The sequence below is a fragment of the Microtus oregoni genome, unplaced genomic scaffold (genome assembly GCF_018167655.1).
Source record: "Microtus oregoni isolate MIOR12 unplaced genomic scaffold, Mior012 000000F_ref0000247, whole genome shotgun sequence".
Lineage (NCBI taxonomy): Eukaryota > Metazoa > Chordata > Mammalia > Rodentia > Cricetidae > Microtus > Microtus oregoni.
This window is the reverse complement of record NW_024543059.1, coordinates 48,291,006-48,313,969: the sequence shown is the minus strand read 5'-3', so window position 1 is coordinate 48,313,969 and position 22,964 is coordinate 48,291,006. Positions and strand designations below refer to the sequence as shown.

The window sequence follows — 22,964 nt, the reverse complement described above, 5'->3', positions numbered from 1 at the left end:
ATAAGGAAATGTTTGCTTACCTCTGCAGAATCTGTAAACTGAAACTATAAGAGGAAATCTTATTGCTAGTTACACAACAGCACCAAGCAGATATGTGTAAACCACTAATCTCTGAGATCATGTGAGCTGTGGCAGCACAGGACTGAGTTGAAGAGGCTAGACTTGAGAGAGTTCTAAAGTTTGGTTTCCCGAGAAATAAATAATACCAGCTATCTCTCAGTATGTTTGATCATACATGTAACCTTCTATTTCCATCTTTATACCAATCTACACATTTGTAGAAGGAGCTGCGGGCAGCATTTCTGCTGCTTGGCTCCCATCTGCCTGGCTAGCTTATGCCCCAAAATAACAGCACACAAACTGTATTCATATAAATACTGCTTGACCCATTAGCTCCAGGCTCCTACTGGCCAACTCTCACATCTTTGTCAACCAACCTCCATTAATGTGTGTAGCACCATGAGGTGGTGACCCTCCAGGAAGATTCTAGCGTATGTCCATCTTGGGCTGGAGCTTCATTGTGTCTACCCTGGAGAGGAGAGGCATGGCATCTGCCTCACTTCCTCCCAGCATTCTCTTCTGTTTACTCCACCCACCTATGTTCTAACCTATCAGGCCAAGCAGTTTCTTTATTAATTAACCAAAGAAATCAACAGATTGATATGTGACACTCCCACATCACACATGGAAACAAAATGCATAATGTCTGTAATCCTTGGTATGCTGCTTAACAATGGCCATGGGAAAATGAGATGGAGAGAAAGCCAGCTTTGCTGCCTCAGTTTTATCCAACTTTTTAATATTATCTTCTAATTGAAACTATTTTAAAAGTAAAGAAAAATGCCTGAAATCAGCTTCAGGGGTTCTCAGTGTTTAGGACAAAACATTGACAAGAGACATTCTGACTGGATCTACTCAAATATAATACATTTTAGGAATCTTCTTATAGATTAACTGTATCCTGGGCACCTTATTGGCTGATACAGGGATGTTTGGCTATGTGGAAACTAGAAAATTATTGCTATATCCTCTATTGAAAAGAAGCCACCTGCTAAAGTCAATCTGAAGAACAGCACTGGTAATACTCAGAGACAGGTTTTGATTTCTGTATTCTGCCCTGTGCTGTACAGTGTGAGCTGTGATCAGCAGCAACCACTCACACAACCAATCCCTAATGACACACTGGGAAACTGCATGTGTCTCCCCCACTTCTCTCTAGAGTGCAAGGGATCATGAGTATTTCTCCCCTCAATACCTTACTCCTACCCTCACTCCAGAATGTGAGTTTTCATTTCCCGATCCCACATAGCTACCCACTTTAACTGCTAATTGTGTTTCAAAGACCTTTGATTAGAATCTCATTGTTAATATTTGACTGAAACTTTATTCTTTCTTTGGTATTTTAACCAACTCTACCTATCTTTGTTACAGTGAATTAATAACAAATAAAGCCACTTACTGAAAATTATAGACTCTGAGGTCTTTTAAGGGCAGATTTTAGGTTTTCTCACCTCAGAATTAATGCAATTCTAAGATCATAAATAATTTCATTTGGAAATTTGAACATAGTTATAGAAACAATCAGTGAGTTGAAATAATTGTTATGAAGATGACATTTGCCCTGAATATGGTCTATAGATACAATCCCTACCAAAATGATAGCAGGCAGGATTATTGAAATAATCGGGCTGATCATATAAATTGCAAGACTTTGCAATGGACTCAGCATAATCCATTTGGCATTACAATGTGATGACAAAGTTTCAGGATTTTAATCTCCTATTTGGAACTTATGTAAAGATATAGGTACTAAGATAATTTAGTACTTCCTTAGGGTTGAGCACACAAACTGGTTATATAATACCAAATGGTAAACCCTAAAGCTTTACATGCAAATAACATTACAGACTGAGCAGATTGTATTTATGTATGTAGGAATATAAATGCATATTTGAAAGGGAGCATGGAGGGATTTATAAGTGAGATTGGAGAGCCGGGCGATGGTGGCTCACGCCTTTAATCCCAGCACTCGGGAGGCAGAGGCAGGCGGATCTCTGTGAGTTCGAGACCAGCCTGGTCTACAGAGCTAGTTCCAGGACAGGCTCCAAAGCCACAGAGAAACCCTGTCTCGAAAAACCAAAAAAAAAAAAAAAAAGGTTAAAAGTGAGATTGGAGAAAGGAGCTATATTATAAATATTTTATAATCTCAAAAAATAATGAGTATTAATCATAGTTACAGTTATATGAAGCAATAAAAAGATACTTTGGAGGAACATAAATGATAGACTATATAATACAAAGCAATATGGAAAGCAGAAAAATTAACTCATACTTTTCATCAATTAGCTTTTGATAAAGGGAATAAATATTTGATGTATAAAAGGTAGCCATTGCATAAAAAATGTGACATTTATGATACTTGACTGAATAACCAAATAAAGAATAAAAGAGAAGGCTCATCAGGAATTGAAAGCCTAAATGTTGGAATACAAGGAAACAAAGTAATTCTTGTGTTTTTAAAGTAATCATTTAAATTAAGTTCTCTTTTCTGTTGGTTTATATATTCAATGAAAGAAACAAGAGAGGAGCTTGACTCTTTATCTGCATGTACAATGATGCTGAAAGTATTTTCATATTGCTCGACTGTAATGACTGTAACATTTTCACAGTGCTTACCCAGCTAGGGTGCTGTTACTATGAATTTAGACAGTTGTACTGGAGAATAGTTCCCGTGGGTGCAGTGGTCCTCCAATACTCATTTGGCTAATGGGAAAGCATCAGAAATGTAGCGTTCCCACATGTGAGCATGTGGAAAGGAATAAACCTCAGTGCTATGGTAAACGGTAGCCAGGCTTTGCATTTGGGTGATCAGATTACACTCAACACAGCGGACACTAAATAGGTGTAGCTCATGGAATACAGTTTAAAGAACAATGGTTTAAAAAAAGTGTAGCTCCATGGTATATTCAGTAACAAGTTATCTTTTTCTTCTATTGTTCTAGTTAGATACAATAGTGGTAATTCCTATGTAAGTTCCTGTAGTAGTGGTGGTACATTTTATATGAACTTGATAATGGGTTCATGACATCTATTTCCAGAATTTGACATTTATTATATGATAATTTAATATATGCATTCATATATGAATGAGCATGCATACATATACATAGCTGGATGCATGCAATTAAGGCATATAATTAAAGGCTGTGAGGCTCCAATAAGATTACATTGATCTCAGTAATTGCTAAGCTTCCTACATAACAGTCATCAGGCACAACAAAAGCTTTTACAAAATCCCCCAGCTTTATTGATTTGGAATGCTCCAAATAGTTGTTCAAAATGTGACTAATGTCCCCAGATAATTTTGTAATTATTTCTATTTGAAAGCCACTGTAAAAAGCACAGAATTCCTGGAGTTATATGAAATGAACACATCAGTTGTGCAGATCCCACAGTGGAAATGCTGAGGTAACATTTCTGCTCAGTCCTGTGCAACCATCTTTCTAAGTGTTCTCTAGGTGATGCATTCTGAAGTCACAGATTAGAACCTCTGATCCAAAACTTGAAAATGGATAATCACACAGTACCACTTTTTAACACCTAAAGCATTTGCCTAGTTTACATTTTCTCTGGGTCTGTAGCTCTGACTGAGCACTCTCTACAGTAGGAATTACAGCTTCTGGAAGGTTGAGACACCAAACACCAATGTGTACTAAAGTAAGGCTGATGTGGGAGTCCCCTCTGTGTGCTGTGATTAACATTAATGAAAAAAGAAACTGTATTGGCCCGTTGATAGGGCAGAACTTAGGTAGGAGAAGGGACTGGACTGAATGTTGGAAAAAAGAAAGGCAGAGTCAGAGAGATGCCTTGGAGCTGCTGCCAGAGTAAGACATGCAGAAACATTAGCCACAGCCACGTGGTGATACTTAGATTAATAGAAACGGGTTAAATTAAGACATAAGAGTTAGCCAGTTATTAGAAGGTAAAGCTAATTGGCCAAGCAGTGGTTTAATGAATACAGTTTCTGTGTGGTTATTTTGGGACTGAGCAGCCGGGGGGTGGGGGTGGGGGGCAAACAAGTGAGCCCTCCCTCAACATAAGGCTACTGAAGTAAGGCTAGAGACAGTATTCATGTTCGTACCAGTGAGGACAGTGCCAGAAAAGGACATGGTTATAGGAACTGTCAAAGGGAGAGAAGCTTATGAAGGAGAAATCCAGTAGTAGGAAAGGGGGATAATAACACACGCACAGAGACATGCACACAAACACAGAGACAATTTTGACAGGTCCAACTTTTTGTAAGAAGATAAGCCAAAATGGTGCCCAGAAAATCAATGAACAAAGCAGAGCTTTTCAACTTGTCATATAGAAGATGAATACCTTCCTACAAATGATACTTGTCTAGTGTATCAGTTGCCAAACGTTTGAAAACATTGCATTATTGAAACTAAATTCTCCAATGAGAGAATCCAAGTCCTTACTTTGTGGTTCTTGATTAACTTATGGGTGAGTTTCCCACCATTTGCTGTGGTCTATCCTGCATGCACAGTGCTCTGGCATGTTTTCTGTTTGTGAAAATTCCCTCTGATGGGCTAAGATCTATCCTTACTCCAGACCACTGCAAAGGCATCCTTTCCGACACATCGTCTTCTGGACTCTAGGGAAGTCAATTGCAGACTGTTGATTTCCACTCCTGATCAGCTTCATATCCTAAATTCTATAGTTTAGATATATGGTTCTATAAACAAACATAGAGTAGCAAACATTTTGAAAAAAAACTTTTTAAATTTACTTATTTTTTTTTATATCATGTGCATCAATGTTTTGCCATGGGTCTTGAGTTCCCTGGAACTGGAGTCACAGACAGTTGTAAGCTGCAAAGAGGGTACTGAAATTGAACCCAGGTTGACTGGAAGAGCAGTCAGTGCTCTTAACCATTGAGTCATATTTACAGCCCGATTTTTTCTTTCAAAAAATGAATGTTGGAATCTAGCAGAAAAGAAATACAAGTACCAATTTATTTGGTTTTCCATCTTACTTATTTACCTTAAATATTGACTAATTTCCCTCAGCCATGAGTGGTCTCAATATATAATTTCTATTTGGATTAGAGCCTGATTTGGTTAACAAAAATATCATTTGTTAGAGCCATCACAACAGATCTAAAACCTTCATCCTAACAGAATTCAAGTGTTGATGTTTTATTTTTTATCGCATTTATTAAGAGGGATCCCTCTTCCCTTCACCATCCCCCAACAGTTCAGTTTCCTATCTGTTTATCATATGAAGGTGGAGGATCTCTCTTTGCCTGATATCTTGTTCTATAAGAGCACATTAGCTTTTCTTCGGTGGTGAATACTATGGAATCTTTTTGTTTACTTCCTTGTTCTGCTTTAACCCTGTGATTGCTGTCTATCTTGTTGTTGTAAGAATGATGTGGGGTTGGTGCGGCACCACGGGTTGCACAGCAGAATCTGACTATAAAATCAAGAAGGGTATCTACCTGATGCTATTTAGGCAACACCTATGCCATCACATGGAAAGCTATAGAGCTTAAAAAAAAAGACTCCCCCACCACAGAGAACATTTCATGATGGTGTGAGCTACCACTGCCAAATGTTGGGTCCTTTCCAAACCACTTTAGTTACTCTTACATCTTGAGGACCACACACAGAGGTTCTTGTCTCTTCCTTTGTTGACTGAACTTGGGAGCTCTCATGGTTTCCTGGAGAACTTTTCTGTGACTGGAGAGAGATACACAGAAAAAAGAAAAAAATACATATCATTAACAATAAGAGAAATAGGTTTTCACACAGACATGAATTTATGTGATTATATGATATAAAATACAATTCATCTTCACACTCTAATAAAGAAAATAGACATTATTATACAATACATCTTTAAAAGGTGCCTTATAATTCTTTTCTTTGAAATTAAGAACAATAATTTGTTAAATTTTTACATTTGTCAGGCCTAATGGAATTTTCCCATTGCATATGAACATTTCTCAAGTACTAAGCTTTTACTTATTGATTTCCTTTTCTCAAAAGACAGGAATCTTGCCCTTCCTCTCTATATTAATCCCCAGCTTGTTCGAGATATAATAAACATACGTTTTCTCAACTGGACAGAAAATACCTTGCAATATTACAGAAGATACATAGAAGGTTACATGATTTCTATTCTTTCAAAGAGCAAGCTGTTTACCTCAGGGAACTGAAATATCATTATAACATTCATATCATTAGGAACACTAAGAGAGAAAAATACCCTGGCTGAAAGACAGGTATGAGTAACGTGTATCTCACTATGGAAAGGTTCATGGTTGTCCACTAAGAAGTGTGGGCATGAGTTTCTTAGGCACAACTCACTTAAATATAATGCTGTCCTCATAAATCTAGCAAAGCCATAAGTGTGATTTCCTGAGTTTAAAGCTTTGGTTGCAATGGGCCACATAGGAGAAATATTTGAAGATTTTAACTTCTGGGTTCCAAGAAGCCCAAGAGTGGAACAGAATCTGTGCAGAGTACAAGAAACCCAGACAAGATCTTCAGTTATTCTATGTGGTCCTCCCATAGATATCTACAAATAACTGCACTCCTTCATAAGGAAGCATTCTCACAAAAATAGTGTGCTAAAAATTATTGAAAAATTTTTAATAAACATGGTAGAATGTTTATTGCAAGTGAGACTAATAAAGTTTATGGAATATTAGCAAATTCATAGAAAATAAAGCACTCTAGTTTATTTAACAGTTCCAATATTAATTTAACAAGGTGTTGAGCTTGGGCTGAAAACAGTAATTAAGTAATTTCCCTTGATACCTAAGCTTAACTTCATTGAAGTCTAGAAGGAATTGAGAGTTGTAATTTTTTCTCCTCTAACTTTGTTTAAAAGACATAAATATACTCCTCCCTTTTGCACTTTCTAAGGAACAGAAAATATAAAAGCTCTCAGTGACACCCTTATGTTCATCTCAGCAGCACATATACTAAAACTGGTATAACACCGAGGAGATTAGCATGGCCCCTGCATAAGGACGACACACAAATTCCTGAAGCATTTCATATTTATAAAAAAAAAACCTCTCTTTCACCTTCATTGGAAATGAATTATAAGATGTGTTTAAAGATAACATGAGATCAGATTTGTCTGCAACGATGGGAAGAGTGAGGTATTGTTCATATTGAGTTTAAGGCAGAAGCTTATGCAAAGGAAAACTATGAAGAAAAGTAGGGGGTTGCCGGGCGGTGGTGGCGCACACCTTTAATCCCAGCACTCGGGAGGCAGAGGCAGGTGGATCTCTGTGAGTTTGAGACCAGCCTGGTCTACAAGAGCTAGTTCCAGGACAGGCTCCAAAACCACAGAGAAACCCTGTCTCGAAAAACAAAACAAAACAAAAAAAAAAAAAAAGAAAGAAAAGTAGGGGGCAGAAATTGATGGGAAATATGTTTCAATTTACCCCAAAGGCTTCTATGACCATACCACCTTGAACGCACCAATCTTGTCTGATCTCGGAAGCTAAGCAGGGTCAGGCCTGGTTAGTACTTGGATGGGAGAAAGGACAAAGGCAAGAGAGAGATGGAAAGAGTAGCACTTGGAGGGGTGAATCAAAAACTTTGGTTGATGTAACCTTTTTGACGGTACAACAAAAGACACTCTTCAGGAGGTACTTGAGTAAGCAACTTTTATCAAAGCGCCCATAACTCAAAGAGCAAATTTAAAGGGCACACATTTATAGAATTTGCTTCATTTGAAGGTGCTAAAGAATCTATAAACTTTTGGAAAAAAATGGAAATCAAGGGCAAAAGAATCAGATTGGAGTTACAAGGAACCAGGGTATTGCCTATTGCAAGAAGTTAGCCACCCAAACTTCTGTTTGTCAAAGGTCTGTCAGAAGATTCCACTAGAGAGAACTTTAAATTATCATTTAAGGGTTCTGTTCAAACAAGAATAGTCACTGATTGGGAAACTGGTTCATCCAAAGAGTTTGACTTTGTGGAGTTCAATAGTGGGGAAGACACAAAAGCTGCCATGGAGGCTACAGAAGATGGAGACAAACATGGGACTAGCCCAGACGTAATGGTGAAGGTGACTTTGGTTGTCTAGGTAGATGCTGAGGAGGTTTTGGAGGCTGAGATAGGGGGTCAAGGAGGACTAGGGAAGTTTGCTGGCACAAACCATAAGACTTTGGAAGTAGAGGAGGATTTATTCCCAGGTGGTAGAGGACAAGGGAGAAACTTCAAGTCGCCAGGAACTAAAATGAAGTTTGAACAGTTTTTTCAACCCCACTTGTTTCCTCTTTGTTTGAAATAAAGGGCTCTGGGGTTTTCTCTGTTACCTGTTCCGTGACAGAGCCTTGTGAGGACATTCCAATATAGTATGTAACTATGTGGGCTACATGGAATCCATATAGATTACACTTCGAGAGAGATACCCTTTTGGCTTTGACCAGTTTTTCATATAAACTTTTAAAAGATGAGTGATAGACCTAACCCTTACCTGTACATTTTGAGTTTATATTGTTTCATCTCATGTATGAAAACATTTTTTCCTATAAATATTTTTTCTTTTTTCTTTTCATTGGGGGTTGTAAAGAAATATTTTATTGTGTGTTTTTTTGATTCAGTGACTTTAGGGCAAATTAAAAATCTTATCTGTTTAAGATAGGCAGGGTACCCTGCCTTCTCTTAGGACTGGAGGGGATGGGAGAGGGTGAGAGGGGGAGTGCGAGGATGGAAGTGGAAGTTTTGAATGGTATTATTTATAAAGCAATAAAAAAAATAAAGAATAATACTCTTACACTCTCATCAATCTCTTTGATACACTTTGAAGATAGCAGATAACAAATGGCCCCAATCTCTGCTCTGGAGTAATTTCCTTTGGGGATGTGAAGAGTAAAACATGCTGTTTTTATCATTATGATATCTACGCAATCAGTCATCTGGTAACTTGATTCAATACAAAACACGTGTGCCCATGTATCACATGCACAACTGGTACCTGAAGAGTCTGAAAGGAACATTGAGTCCCCTGGAAACTTGAGTCACAGATGGCTAGGAGCAATCATGTGGGTCCAAAGGATCAATCTCAAGTCCTCAAGCTCAGTTATACTCCTAACTTGGAGACATCTATCCAGTCAAATAAACACATCCTTAACAAAAGCCAAACACGTATTTGTTTCAAGAAAAATCAGGAGTGTACCCACTACCTTCTTCCCATCACCTCCAACTCACAGATGAAATGAAGACACAGATTTAAAGAGGCTGTAACAGACATTAATACTGAAAGTGACTGTCCCTGACCATCACAATGAGGAAAAGAGCTGAAAAACATAAAGAAATGCATTAAATTACATTACATGTAATTTCCCCATGGGTTTCCAATAGTATCTTTTAGTTGAGCAAACAGATAACTGAATAACAATTTTATTTCAGTGTGCAGCAATTATAACTGTAAAAGCAATAATTAAGTTACTTGCCAATGTTTTTCAGCCTCTGTCAAAGTCTACATGCACAGAGGTCCCACATGTCTACATTTGGTGTTCCTAGGACATATATTGTATTCATACGCCTTATCAATATATGCTTCATAAATAAAATTTACAGGTTATAAATCTGTAAAGGGCTGGAGAGGGTGACAGCACTTGTTGCTCTTTCAGAGGACCCAGGTTTGATTCGCAGCACGTGCATGGTATCTTACAACCATCTGTAACCCTGTGTGCAGGGTATTTCACAGTCATGAATGTGCGACACGTAGACATATGCAATGACAGCTTTCATACATGCAAAGTAAAATAAAATCTAAAGATGAAAATTTAAAAACTCTGTAGAACGTATTTGGAAAATGTCTTCTGTTCCCATCAGACTTCATGGGAAGCATAGCCTTTTCTTGTGGCTCTATTAATCATCTATAATACATTCTATTATACATCAGAGTGCAGTCTCCAGAGGAAAGCATATTCATAATTGAATCTTTGGAAGATAGTAGGTATTTTGCGATCAACTAATTATTGTTTGTCATTTTCTTTCAGCTTTTTTATGACTTATACTTAAAATAGAAACAAAATAAAGCTAAAGAAAAGTATAGAATCATAGAGTGACTAGACATGCGTAAGGCTGAAGAAATTCTAGCAAAATGAATGATAGTAATTCAAAGGCAATCTAAATTATGTCTAGCAGCTCTGAGTGAAAATGTTTACATACACTGTATGTATCACAATATAATTACAATTAAAAGAGAGCACAGCTTAATTTAATTTTATTTCTAGAAGCACCATTTGGTTATTAAGAAATAGTCATTATTCCTTTTTCTTTTCTACTGTACCAGTAATAGTGTCCTTCCTTTTATTCTATGGTATGTAATTGTTTGGAGTGTCAGTCCCTGAGTGATCCAAGACATAGGCACACACCCAGGTCATTTCATAGTAGCTTCATGATGAAACAGTTGCAGCCAGATGAAGAAACAGGCTGTAATCACTTAGTTATGTGTAATCCCTGGCAGGCTTTGTTCTACTCTCTCATATGAAATCCAATTTCATAGTCAAGGTGCCATGTCTTCTAGAACACTGGCTTTTATCTTCCCAAGGCTTGTTTCTGCAGCTGTATCAACACATTTTTTTAATATGGCTTATGTTACTATTTCTGATATCTAAAACTGAAACTTTAATTTTAGTGTATTCATTATATCCCTAAATATGATAATATGAGTGATTAATTATATTTTATGTAGGTATCATATTTTAAGACTTATTCTGATATTTGGAGTTGAGTTGACAAATAAAAAATGAATTAAATGAAAGTTTTGATTTATTATCTATCTCTCTGTCATCTTTCTAGCCTCTATCATTTATCATCTGTCATCTGCTATGAACTACATCTACCTACTATCTAGATTATATCTATCATAAATCTGTTTACCATAGATCTCTATTATACTATCTACCTCCTATATATCTAACTAAAATATAACTAGGTCTATCTATCATGTACCTATTATCAGTCTATCCTTTATCACTTAACTATCTATCATCTATCTATCTATCTATCTATCTATCTATCTACCTACCTACCTATCTATCTATCTATTCATATATCTATCTAATCTATTTATCCTTCTAGTCTGCTGTCCATTATTTATCTATTTATCATCTCTCTATCTATGTATCTATGTATGTATCTATGTATGTATGTATGTATCTATCTATCTATCTATCTATCTATCTATCTATCTATCAATCTATCTATCCTTGCACCTCTCTGTCCTGTACAGAGTTATGTGTTTCAATACATAGTCTCTAGCTGATGTTTTAAAAAGTTGTAGAACATTTCTGAGCAAAGGCATGCCAGGCAAAGATAGACAGTTTGACCAGACCTTGAATTTGTATTTATAACTTACTCCTGCTTCTGGTTTAATGATTTTTTTGATCTGCCAGGAACTGAAGCTGCCCCCAGCTATACCCTTCTGCCTTGAACTTTGCATGCTTTATGGCAATGGGAGTTAGCATGAATTTTTGCTGCAATGAGTTCCTTCTATCATAAATGAGAAAATAAACTAATATAGAAATTACAATACCAAATACAAAAAAGTATAAAAATAAGAATATTGTCAGGGTAAACAAAACCATGTGCGCCATAGAGCTTTAGAATTAATTTTCCAAAGAGTATGGAAGAATTTGGAGTTTCGGGCTACAGAAGCTCCAGCATGAATAAAATAGTATTTAGTGGGCTGGTGAACGTGACAGAGACAGACAACTGATAAAACTTAGGCATAAAGACTTTGCTAATGAGTCTTCAGAGGCAAAAAAAAGACTATTTATCTCCTGGGTGATAAATTATAACTATAAGAATCTAGATACAATCTGCTAAATAGTGTCTTAAAAATTAGTGCTGCTGAATTTAAAAGCAACGAACTACTTACTTTGCAGATAATATTTAAAACTATTATAGCACATTTAGCCAGACTAACAGTAAAAATCAAAATAAAAAAAATGCAATATAAAGAGTTTTTGAAAAGTGTATTTTAGTGAAAAGAAGAGTACAAATGATTTTAAATAATAGCACAGGTATTCATAAATTTGTTGTAGACAGGAATGAAATAGGACCCAAAGTGAAACTGTGTACCAGGACAAACAGAATTGGCATCTTTTGTGTATTGCTTTTCTCAATTATTTTATTTTTAAGACTATATATACACATATATATGTATATAAAAATGATAATAACATCAGAGTAATAACATCATTACCCCAGTCTTTTCCAAGTCTGCTCACATTCCTCTCCCCATTCATTTTCAAATTCACATCCACTTTTTGCTTTAACTAGTCCCCAAACATAGATCTATAACACAACTTATTCACTTAGGGTTCATAGATCATTGAGGAAGAGTAGGGAGGAAAGATGGAAAAGAATCAGAGGATCAGGCAGTTTGCTGTGAGTCTTTGTCTCCTAAGAATGCCAGAAGCTACACCCATAAAGCCTCACCAATGTGATTGCCTAAACATGAGCCAAACAAAGACAACACCGACAGCCATGCGAAAGGGGTATTGGGGGAGTCCATGAGTAGTCCACCCTATACCAATACTTTAATGGAATACCTTGCTCAGCCTTGATATGGGATGAGGGGGAGAGGCAAGGGCTTGGTCTTGCCTCAAGTTGGTATGTCAGACTTTGTTGACTTCCCAAGGAAGTCTTTACCCACCCTGAGGAGTGGATGGAAGGTGGGAAGAAGGGGGAGGTAGGGAGGTGGGAGAAGGGGAGGGAGAGGGAACTGGGGTTGGTATGTAAAATGAAAAGTAAATTTTTAAAATAAAAATATGAAAAAAGAAAATGAAAAAAGAATTGATAAGAAAGACAGAAATGATCTTTTTTCTTTTTTTTATTTTCAATACATCCTGACTATAGATTTTCATACCTTCATGCTCCCTCTTCAACCCTATCTTCCCCAGATCCACTTCTCCTCCTGTTTTCTTTCAGGAAAGAGCAGATCTCCCAAGGATATCAATTGAACATGACACAACAAACCCTTATATCAAGGCTGAGCAAGGCATCCCAGTAGGAAGAAGAGGGTGGCCCAGGAGCAATCAAAAGAATCAGAGATATATCTTCCCACTCCACCTGTCAGGAGTCCTACATAAACATAAAGTTAATAACCATAACATATATATATATATGTATATATATATATATATATACATATATATATATATATACATATATATATATATATATATATACAGATGATCTAGTGCAGCCCTACGCTGGAGAGATTGTTCATCACTTAAGAGTTTTTCCTCAGGACTCAGTTTCTGTTCCCAGCACCCACATTGGGCAGGTCACAGGAAATTAGACACTTTCTTCTGGTGACTACAGACACCTGCACTGACATGCACATATCCACACACATCTATATGTAATTAAAATTAAAAAGTCTTAAAAAGAAGAACTCATTCAGAAATGATATTGTAAGGACAAGATTTTTCCCATTAAGTGTTCCAGTGTGTAACTCAGCATATTTGTTTTAAGGAGTTTCTTTAGTAAAGAAAAAGCCTGTGAAGATAGAACCTGCAGTGTGCTCTTTTCAAATGGGATCACACAATGAAATGTTCTCAGTTCACCATGCAGGAACACAGAGGTTTCCCTAATGTTTGTAAAGAAGATCTAGTGTTTGTCTTGAGCTGGTCTTAGAATTTTTGATCATGTACAAAATCTTGCATTTGCCAGGATATAGAAAAAAAGTTATGGGGCCATCAGATTTTTCACCATAGTTTCAGAGAGAAGCAGATAAGGCTTGTCACTGAGGACCAGGTTTGGATTCCCAATGGGAAACCCAGAGGAGTTCATTCTGCAACTGTGAACATGAATCCAAAGTGCCAATGGGGATTCCAGGATGTTAGAGATGCTTAGAATATATAAGTGTCTACCAAGGAGAGCTGCAGGCACTATGTGAAAACAGTTTGGGAGACTCTATGTGCTTCCACACAATAACACCAGGGATGGGAGGTGCGGATTCTTAGGTGTACTTGAGCGCTGATACTGTTGTCTTGGGTTCCACACTCCAGATCTGATCTTTTTTTTTTTTAAATCAAGTTTCATTATTGTTTGGTCTGGACTATTCTTTCTCTCTTCTTGTTTCTCATTGATGTTTGTTTTTATGAGAGTCCTCTGTAGATTGAACATACACCTTGTGCTTTACTTAGCCAAAAATATTTATCACAAAAATATAGCTCTAGATAAAGCAGATGTTTTCTAGAGTTTATGTCTATTTTATTAAGTACATTACATTTGAAAGAGGTGATAAAATAACACTAGTCATATTTGTTTGATGGGGAACCTCTGCCTATGATCTTTAAAAGGTTGGACCAGTTAAGGGAGTAACATTTTGGGTTAAGAAAACTACCCACCCAGGGTTCTCTCTCTCTCTCTCTCTCTCTCTCTCTCTCTCTCTCTCTCTTTCTCTCTCTCTGTGCTACACAGCTAAGTTTGAACTATTCATTCCTGTTTCATGAGTTTACCCCTTATAATAAAGAAAATATAACTGAGATATTTTGGAGTTAGCCTGGGATTCATTGACCCGTGTCTTCACCCTCAACATTTGGCACCCAATGTGGGACTTGGGGACTGGTACACCCTCTTTTCAGAACACACCCAGCTCCAGCCAGCTGCCACAGGGATTCTTTGACCCACATTCTCACCCTCAACATTTCTTGCCTAATCTTTGGTAATGAAAAAATGTGGAAAAGAATGAAAGGTTAGTTTTTAGGAAACTGGAATTGAACAAGGAGGAGAAGTGCTTCCTGAGAGGTGGACACAGATGCTATACAGAGTCATTGCAATTGGAGGAGAACATTGAAGAACTGAGACATTGAGAAATGTTGAGTCAAGACTAGCTTTGGGAGATAATTTCTCCAATGAGGTGGATTGTCAGAGCAACACACAATGGGAAAATTTTTCCATTCAACTAAGGATTGTGGAGATGACTGCTCTGACAGAATCTATCACTTTGTTTAAGTATCTTAATTTAGTTCCTGTGAACCTTAACCAACAATGAGATTGGAAAAAGATATTCTAAAGTCTGTGACAATGTCTTTTTTTTTTCTCTAAATCTCTCACATCTGTCATCAAGGCCAACAGCAGTAAAAAGTTTGTTATTTTTTGGCAATATAGGAAAATGCTGGCTTATTGCAACTAGACCCTGAGGAAGGGAGTTTTTATGCTGGCTCTTAAATAAGGTACTGGGACTGAATATTCATTGTCTCAGCAAAATCAAATTGTGTTTTGACGTTTCTGCTGATGTGATTTATTCCATGCTGTAAGAGCCCAGAAACCCAAGCATAAAATGTTCAACCCTGAACCTGTCCTACTTGCAAGATGGGTCAACAGTGGCTCAAAGTGTGTGGGTGTGGCCAACCAATGACTGACCTAACTTGAGGACCAAGCCATAGGGAGGCCAATGACCAGGAACCAGAATCAGGATGGCTTAAAGACCTAGGATAGAAGCAAACAAGACTAACCAAAGGAAAATAAAAATGAAAACTAAACCCAAGCCAAGCAGCAAAAATCTCAATGAAATGATTTCTAATAATATTCTGCTATATTTATAAATCAGTGCCTAGCCCAATTATCATCAGAGGGGCTTTATCCATCAGCTGATGGGAACAGATGCACAGACCCAAACCAAACATGAAGCAGAGCTGTAGGAAAAGGAAGAAGGATTATAGGAATCAGAGGGGTTGATGACATCAGAGCATGGCCCACAAAATAAACTAAGCAGGGTGATGTGAGATTCCTCTCTGTATGCTGTGAATACCATTGATTAATAAAAAAAAAACTGCTTTGGACCATAGCAGGGCAGAACTTAGTTAGGCAGGGAAAACTAAACTGAATGCTGGAAGAAAGAAGGGTGGACTCAGAGAGAAGCCATGTAGCTCAGTGGGAGATAGATGCTAGGACTTTACCCGGTAACCACAGCCACGTGCTAATACACAGATTAATAGAAATGGGTTGAATTAAGTTGTAAGAGTTAGCCAAAGAAGTTAGAGCTAATGGACCAAGAAGTTATTTGATTAAAACAGTTTCTGATGTGTGTGATGATTTTGGGGCTGAAGATCCAGGAATGAAATAAGTGGCCTCCTTACAATAGAAGGGCACATAGGGACTCACAAAGATTGGGGGACCAATCATGGACCCTACATAGGTCTGCACTAGGCACGCTGTACACATGCTGTGGTTGTTTAGCTTGGGGTTTAAGTTAGACTCCTCACAGCAGGTATGGGGATGTCTCTGACTTTTTTGCCTGCTCATGTGACCCCTTTCCTCTTACAGTCTTGATATGAGGGTTTATGCCTAGTTTTATTGCATCTTATTCTCTTTTCAGTTGATATCACTGGGAAGCCTACTTTTTGAAGGGAAATGGAGGAACAGTGGATCTAAGAAATAGGGAAAGTGCTGGAGAACTGGGAGGAAAGAAGGGAGGAGAGGTTATGGTTGGAATGTATTGTATGAGAGAAGAATAAAAAAACAAATATCCTTCCCCCTAAAGAACAAAATGTCCAATTCTTTGCTCTCTCAATATTCTCTTCGTATACTTAAATCAGACCTTAAACATGACTGAGTGGTTCTAACATCTTTTACACATTCTCCTTTTCAACTCAAATGGTTTAATGTATTCCTCTAAGGTTTTATCTTCTCTGTGTTATTGATATAGTAAAGGAAAAGAAGGAAGAAGAGGAGGGAATGATGATGAGACAAATAAGAGTAGAAGACGAGAGGATAGAATGGGAAAAGCGATCCTTAGAAACCTCTCTGTGAAAATTGAAGTTTCCTAGAAATCATTTTAACATCATAAAGACTTGCTTAGTTATAGCCAAGTGATTTCCACTAGGGACTCCTGGTAAGAGAAGTCCTTAACCTCATGAGTTTAAGCCCTTCTCAAGCAGCAAAGCATGGCTCCATTTATAAAATCTATCAATCAAATAAACAAAAAAATAATTTTCAAAGAGCATAGTGACATGTCTGAGAAACTGCAGGTGTGAAGCTCAGTACTCAGATGAGAGAATGTGGTGTGATCCAAGAAAACAACCAACCATTTGCCAAGCTGCTTTAAGACTTCTGCTTCCCTATTACTCAAAACACCCGAGTCCTTCTTTTACATTTAAGACTTTAAGACTTCTGCTTCCCTATTACTCAAAACACCAGAGTCCTTCTTTTACATTTAAGACTTTAAGACTTCTGCTTCCCTATTACTCAAAACACCAGAGTTCTTCTTTTACATTTAACACTTTAAGACTTCTGCTTCCCTATTACTCAAAACACCAGAGTCCTTCTTTTACATTTAACAGAAAATGTACTCACTGTTGTTCTCTTTTGCACTGGGTTACATCACTAAGAATGTCGCTTTAGCATATTTTAACATGAAACCTCTAGAGTTCCCACCCCAGAATAGTTCTCGCGTGATGGGGGAGAGTCTTCTGTTTTGTATTAATTTCATTGGTTAAATAAAGAGACTGCATTGGCCCTAATAGGACAGAAAATTAGGTAGGTGGAGTAGACACAACAGAAAGAAGCCGAGTCAGGCAGTTACCATGATTCTCCTCTCCGAGGCAGACACAGGTCAAGAATCTTTCCTGATAAGCCACCTTGAGGTGCTAGACAGAATACTAGAAATGGGTTAGATCAATATGTAAGAGCTAGCCAATAAGAGGTTAAAACTAATGGGCCAAGCAGTGTTTAAAAGAATACCGTTTCTGTGTAATTATTTCAGGTATAAAGCTAGCCGTGCGGGTGACCAGGTGCCAGGAACATAGCCCGCAGCTCCTACTTCACTGGAGTAATATGTTTAAGTTGAAGAATTACAAAACATCTCAGTACCTTGTTGGTTCCTACCATTCCAGCTTTGAATTGCTTGCCAGTTAGATAATTACCGAGAAAGAAACACAAATATTCTCAAAGGGGATTTGTATAATGTAGTTATTAGTAAAAAAGAACAAACATACCATTCCCCAGAAACTATTAAAAATAAATCCCCAAATAAAACAACAATAATAATAAAAACAGCACAACTCTTGCTTTTACTCAATTTTCAGTTAATAGAGACAGATAATAAACCATAAGTAGTGATGAAGTACTACCCAATTATGAAGCGTGAGTATGCTTAGCAGGGTACAGTTTCTCAGGACTCTGTATTCCCTGGCCTTTCCCTGCATCCTTAGCCTTCACTGTCCCCCAGTTCATCTTCCAGGCCCAGTTTTCATCTTCACTGACAGTGCAGGGTGTTCTGCTTGTCCTCTTGTGGAGCTTTAGCCCATTCCTCACCAGGTTCACCATGAAGACATTTCCAGGCATGAGGGTCATTTGAGGATTCTAGGGATGGGGACCTCACAATATTTAGCAGCATTTCTCTGGGAAAGGATAGTAACGTAAAATATGCATCCATAAAATCTGAGGAATGGCATTTATAAGAAAGCTTATCTTTTCAGGTAAATGTATAGAAATTTAGGTAATAATTATGTAATTTCTTTTTCTTAAATTTTCTTCTGCATTTATATTTACTTATTTAGTGTGTGTGTGTGTGTGTGTGTGTGTGTATGTTTATAGATAAGAAGACAATTTGTAAGTGTTGGCTCTTTCCTTCTACCATGTAGGTTATGGAAGTAAACCTCAGTTTCTTATGCTAGTGACAGTGCTTTACCTTGCTGAGTAATCATTGAAACCTGTTGATTTTGTTTCTCCAAAAAACAGTGTTCTTGAATCTTCTGGGGGCACTAGCTAGACTATACTTCCTAGCCTTTTAAAGCTGCAAGCAACAACTTGACAAACTGAAGAGGATACCAGAAAATGGAAGGATCTCCTATGCTCTTGGATTGGGAGGATCAACATAGTAAAAATGGCAATTCTACCATAAGCAATCTATAGATTCAATGCAATCACCATCAAAATCCCAACAAAATTCTTCACAGACCTTGAGAGAACAATAATCAACTTTATATGGAAAAACAAAAAACCCAGGATAGCCAAAACAATCCTATACAATAAAAGTACATCTGGAGGCATTACCATCTCTGACTTCAAACACTATTACAGAGCTACAGTAATGAAAACAGCTTGGTATTGGCATAAAAACAGAGATGTTGACCAATGGAATCAAATAGAAGACACAGATATTAACCCACAAAACTATGAACACCTGATTTTCAACAAAGGAGCTAAAATTATGCAATGGAAGAAAGAAAGCATCTTTAACAAATGGTGCTGGCATAACTGGATGTCAACGTGTAGAAGAATGAAAATAAATCCATATCTATCACCATGCACAAAACTCAAGTCCAAATGGATTAAAGACCTTAATATAAATCTGACAACACTGAACCTGATAGAAGAGAAAAAGGGAAGTAGTCTGCAACACATGGCCACAGGAGACCACTTCCTATGTATAATCCCAGTAGCACAGACAATAAGAGCAACAATAAATAAATGGGACCTCCTGAAACTGAGGAGCTTCTGTAAAGCAAGATACTGTCACTAAGACAGAAAGGCAACCTATTGAATGGGAGAAGATTTTCACCAACCCTGCATCAGACAAAGGTCTGATCTCCAAAATATATAAAGAATTCGAGAAAATAGACATTAAAACTCTAATTAACCCAATTAAAAAATGAGGTACTGAACTGGACAGAGAATTTTCAACAGAATTAGTTCAAATGGCCAAAAGACACTTAAGGTCGTGCTCAACCTCCTTAGCAATCAGGGAAATGCAAATCAAAACATCTTTGAGATACCACCTTACACCTGTCAAAATGTCTGAGATCAAAAGCACCAATGATAGCCTATGCTGGAGAGGTTGTGGAGTAAGGGGAACACTCATCCATTGTTGGTGGGAATGCAAATTTGTGCAACCACTTTGGAAATCAGTGTGGTGGTTTCTCAGGAAACTGGAAGTCAACCTATCTCAGGAAGCAGCAATTCCACTCTTGGGAATATACATAAGATATGCCCAATCATACTACAAAAGCATTTGTTCAACTCTGTTCATAGCAGCACAATTTGTAATAGCCAGAACCTGGAAACAACCTAGGTGCCCCTCAATAGAAGAATGGATAAAGAAGGTGTGGCATATATACATTTTAGAGTTCTACTCAGTGGTTAAAAACAATGACATCTTGAATTTTGCATGCAAATGGATGGAAATAGAAAACACTTTTTTTGAGTGAGATAACCCAGACCCAAAAAGATGAATATGGTATGTACTCACTCAAGTGGATTCTAGCCATAAACAAAGGACATTGAGCCTATAGTTTGTGATCCTAGAGAAGCAAAATAAGAAGGTGAACCCAACGAAAAACATAAAGTTATCCTCCTGGATATTGGAAGTAGACAAGATCACCTGGCAAAATTTGGGAGCAGGGGGTTGAGAGTGGGTTGGGGGGAAGGGGAGATGGGGAGAGAGAAGGGAGAAGGGGAGGATTGGGGAGAGCTTAGGGAAATGAGATGGTTGAGATGGAGGAAGGGTCGATATGGGAACAGAGAAGAAGATATCTTAACTAAGGGAGTCATCTTAGGGTTGGCAAGAGTCTTGGCTCTAGATGGGCTCCCAGGTATCCAAGGGGTTTTTCCCAGCTATTTCCGTGGGCAGCAGAGGAGAGGGTGCCTGAACTGGCCTTCTCCCATAGCCACACTGATGAATATCTTGCATATCACCATAGAACTTTCATTTGACGAGGGATGGAGATAGAGACAGAAACCCACATTGGAGTACTGGACTGATCTCCCAAAGCCCAGATGAAGAGCAGAAGGAGGGAGAACATGAGCAAGGAAGTCAAGACGGCGAGGGGTGCATTGACTCATGGAGTTGGTGGGACTGACCTAATGGGAGCTCACCAAGGCCAGCTGGACTGGGTCTGAACAAGTAAGTGATCACACCGTACTCTCTGAATGTGGTTGACAATTAGGATGGACTGAGAAGCCAATGATAATGACAATGGATTTTGATTCTACTGCATGTACTGTTTTTTTGGGGAGCCTAGTCTGTTTCGATGCACACCTTTCTAGACCTGGATGGAGGGGAGGGGGCCTTGGACTTCCCACAAGGCAGGGAACCCTGACTTTTCTTATGTCTGGAGAGAGAGGGGGAAGGGGAGGGGGGAGTGGGAGGGAAATGGGAGGAGATGGAAATTTTAAATCAATCAATCAATAAATAAATAGAAAGTTGTGCTTTGCGTACTGGTAAAGGGTGAATTCATTAAGAAAATGTATACATGAGCACACCACACAACATAAACATTATCATATATGCACATGTATGTATACATATACATACATGCATACCTTAATCATGATGTGTAATGTATGTGTCTAAAATTAGCTAGGACATGCCAAAACAAAGAAGCAACTAGTATGTAACAAAATAAAGACTGATGCTCTTTTTGCTAAAGTATTTTCCAAGCAGGTTCTCCCAGATCCTAAACAAAGCAATCCTTAGGAAATGGAAAGGGCACGGATAGTGACTGTTTAAATCCTCACTGTTAAGCTCTGCTCTTTTTTCCTCAAAGGCTGTTCGTTCTTAGCAATGGAAAGTCCAATGAAGACATCTGCTGGAATTAATTTATCTTCCAGCCTATACTGTCTAAGTACTCTGGCTAGATGAGCCAATATAGCAGAGCCTGGGGAAAGATTATAGTGTTTCAGATTGAGAGCCCACAAAGTAGAAAACAGATTCTACTTCTTGGCGAGAATCTGATTTTTCAGAGATTCAGATTCATTATCAGTCGGTAGCATAAAGGATTCTTTTAGATGTAAAAATTAATTAGCTATCATGTAATATACTGTGTTTCCTCTGAAACAGTAGAAATTATAGATTTAAATTATGTCATGTATTACAAATGTGTTTGATAAAAATATTCTTAAAAATTGCTGAAAATATGAGTATGTATATTTGAAGAAAATATTGAATTATGTAAGATTTAGGAACCGTGGAAGTAATGACACATACACAATAATTTCTATAAGAAGGACATCAAATACAGAAGCTAGTGTAGTGGCTATAATGTTATAGAAGCATTATTATACCTCAAAATAAGGTTTTACGATGTATAAGAGAAGAAATACATTGATCTTATTTAATTTGAAAAAGGTTTGTGTAAAATAGGTGACAACAATATCAGTAGCTGCCACTTTCCTTTTTAATATATTCACTTATCCAGCAAATATTTGATTGATCTCTGCTCAGTACATTCTGATCTGGTATTCTTGAATATATTAGTAAGTAAAAACAAATTAGATGCCTCTTCTGATGGAATTTAACATTGATAATATTCTGAACCATATTTCTGCCAAAAACATGTCAACACAACCCAATTTGGAAATATATATGGTCATATTCAATGGGTTCATTGCTTCCTCTCACTAAATGATTTCTGAGCATGTAAATTGATATTGTACTCAATCCCTATCTAGTGTTGTTTTGAGGCACCGTGGCTTAAAACATAGCTTCATAATCTTTCTATAATGAGAGTCTGGGTCCCTTTTCTCAGAGTCCAGTAGGTTTTATGAATATATGAACATTGCCAGGGCTTAAGAGACACTATGTGATTCTACAGAGAATGTTATGAATCGTCTTTATTATCTGAATATCAACTATTTAGTTCTGTTTTGCCATAAAATAATATAGCTATTCTGATATTTGTTTGTTTGTTTTGTTTTAGAGACAGCATTTCTCTGTGTAGCTTTGGAGTCTGTCCTGGAATTCAGTCTGTACCCTATGTTGGCCTCAAACTCAGATATTTGCCTGCCTCTGCCCCCCCCCCAGTGCTGGAAATAAAGTCATGAGCCACAGCCACGTGGCTGCTAATCTGATATTTTATTTTGTGGGAAAGCTTGAGACTGTGGATATGTTCTAAGCAGTGACTAAATTCTTTCAGCACTGCAATATGTGTTCTCATAACAGAACATCAATGATTATTCAATTAG

General features: G+C 37.6%; 1 protein-coding gene and 1 non-coding gene across 5 annotated transcripts in view; one reads left to right on the top strand and one right to left on the bottom strand.

Moving 5' to 3' along the window:
• The window catches only part of Luzp2 (leucine zipper protein 2), a 404,363-nt gene that overhangs the window by 8,190 nt on the left and 373,209 nt on the right, over positions 1-22,964 (bottom strand). For all 4 annotated transcript variants that reach the window (XM_041655646.1, XM_041655656.1, XM_041655677.1 and 1 more), the window contains one exon: positions 5,655-5,744. In XM_041655646.1, the coding sequence (XP_041511580.1) occupies positions 5,655-5,744 (90 nt within the window). The remainder of the gene's footprint in view (positions 1-5,654; positions 5,745-22,964) is intronic.
• Positions 6,971-7,077, top strand: LOC121455001. Its single transcript, XR_005975403.1, has one exon. It is a non-coding gene; the product is annotated as a U6 spliceosomal RNA (small nuclear RNA).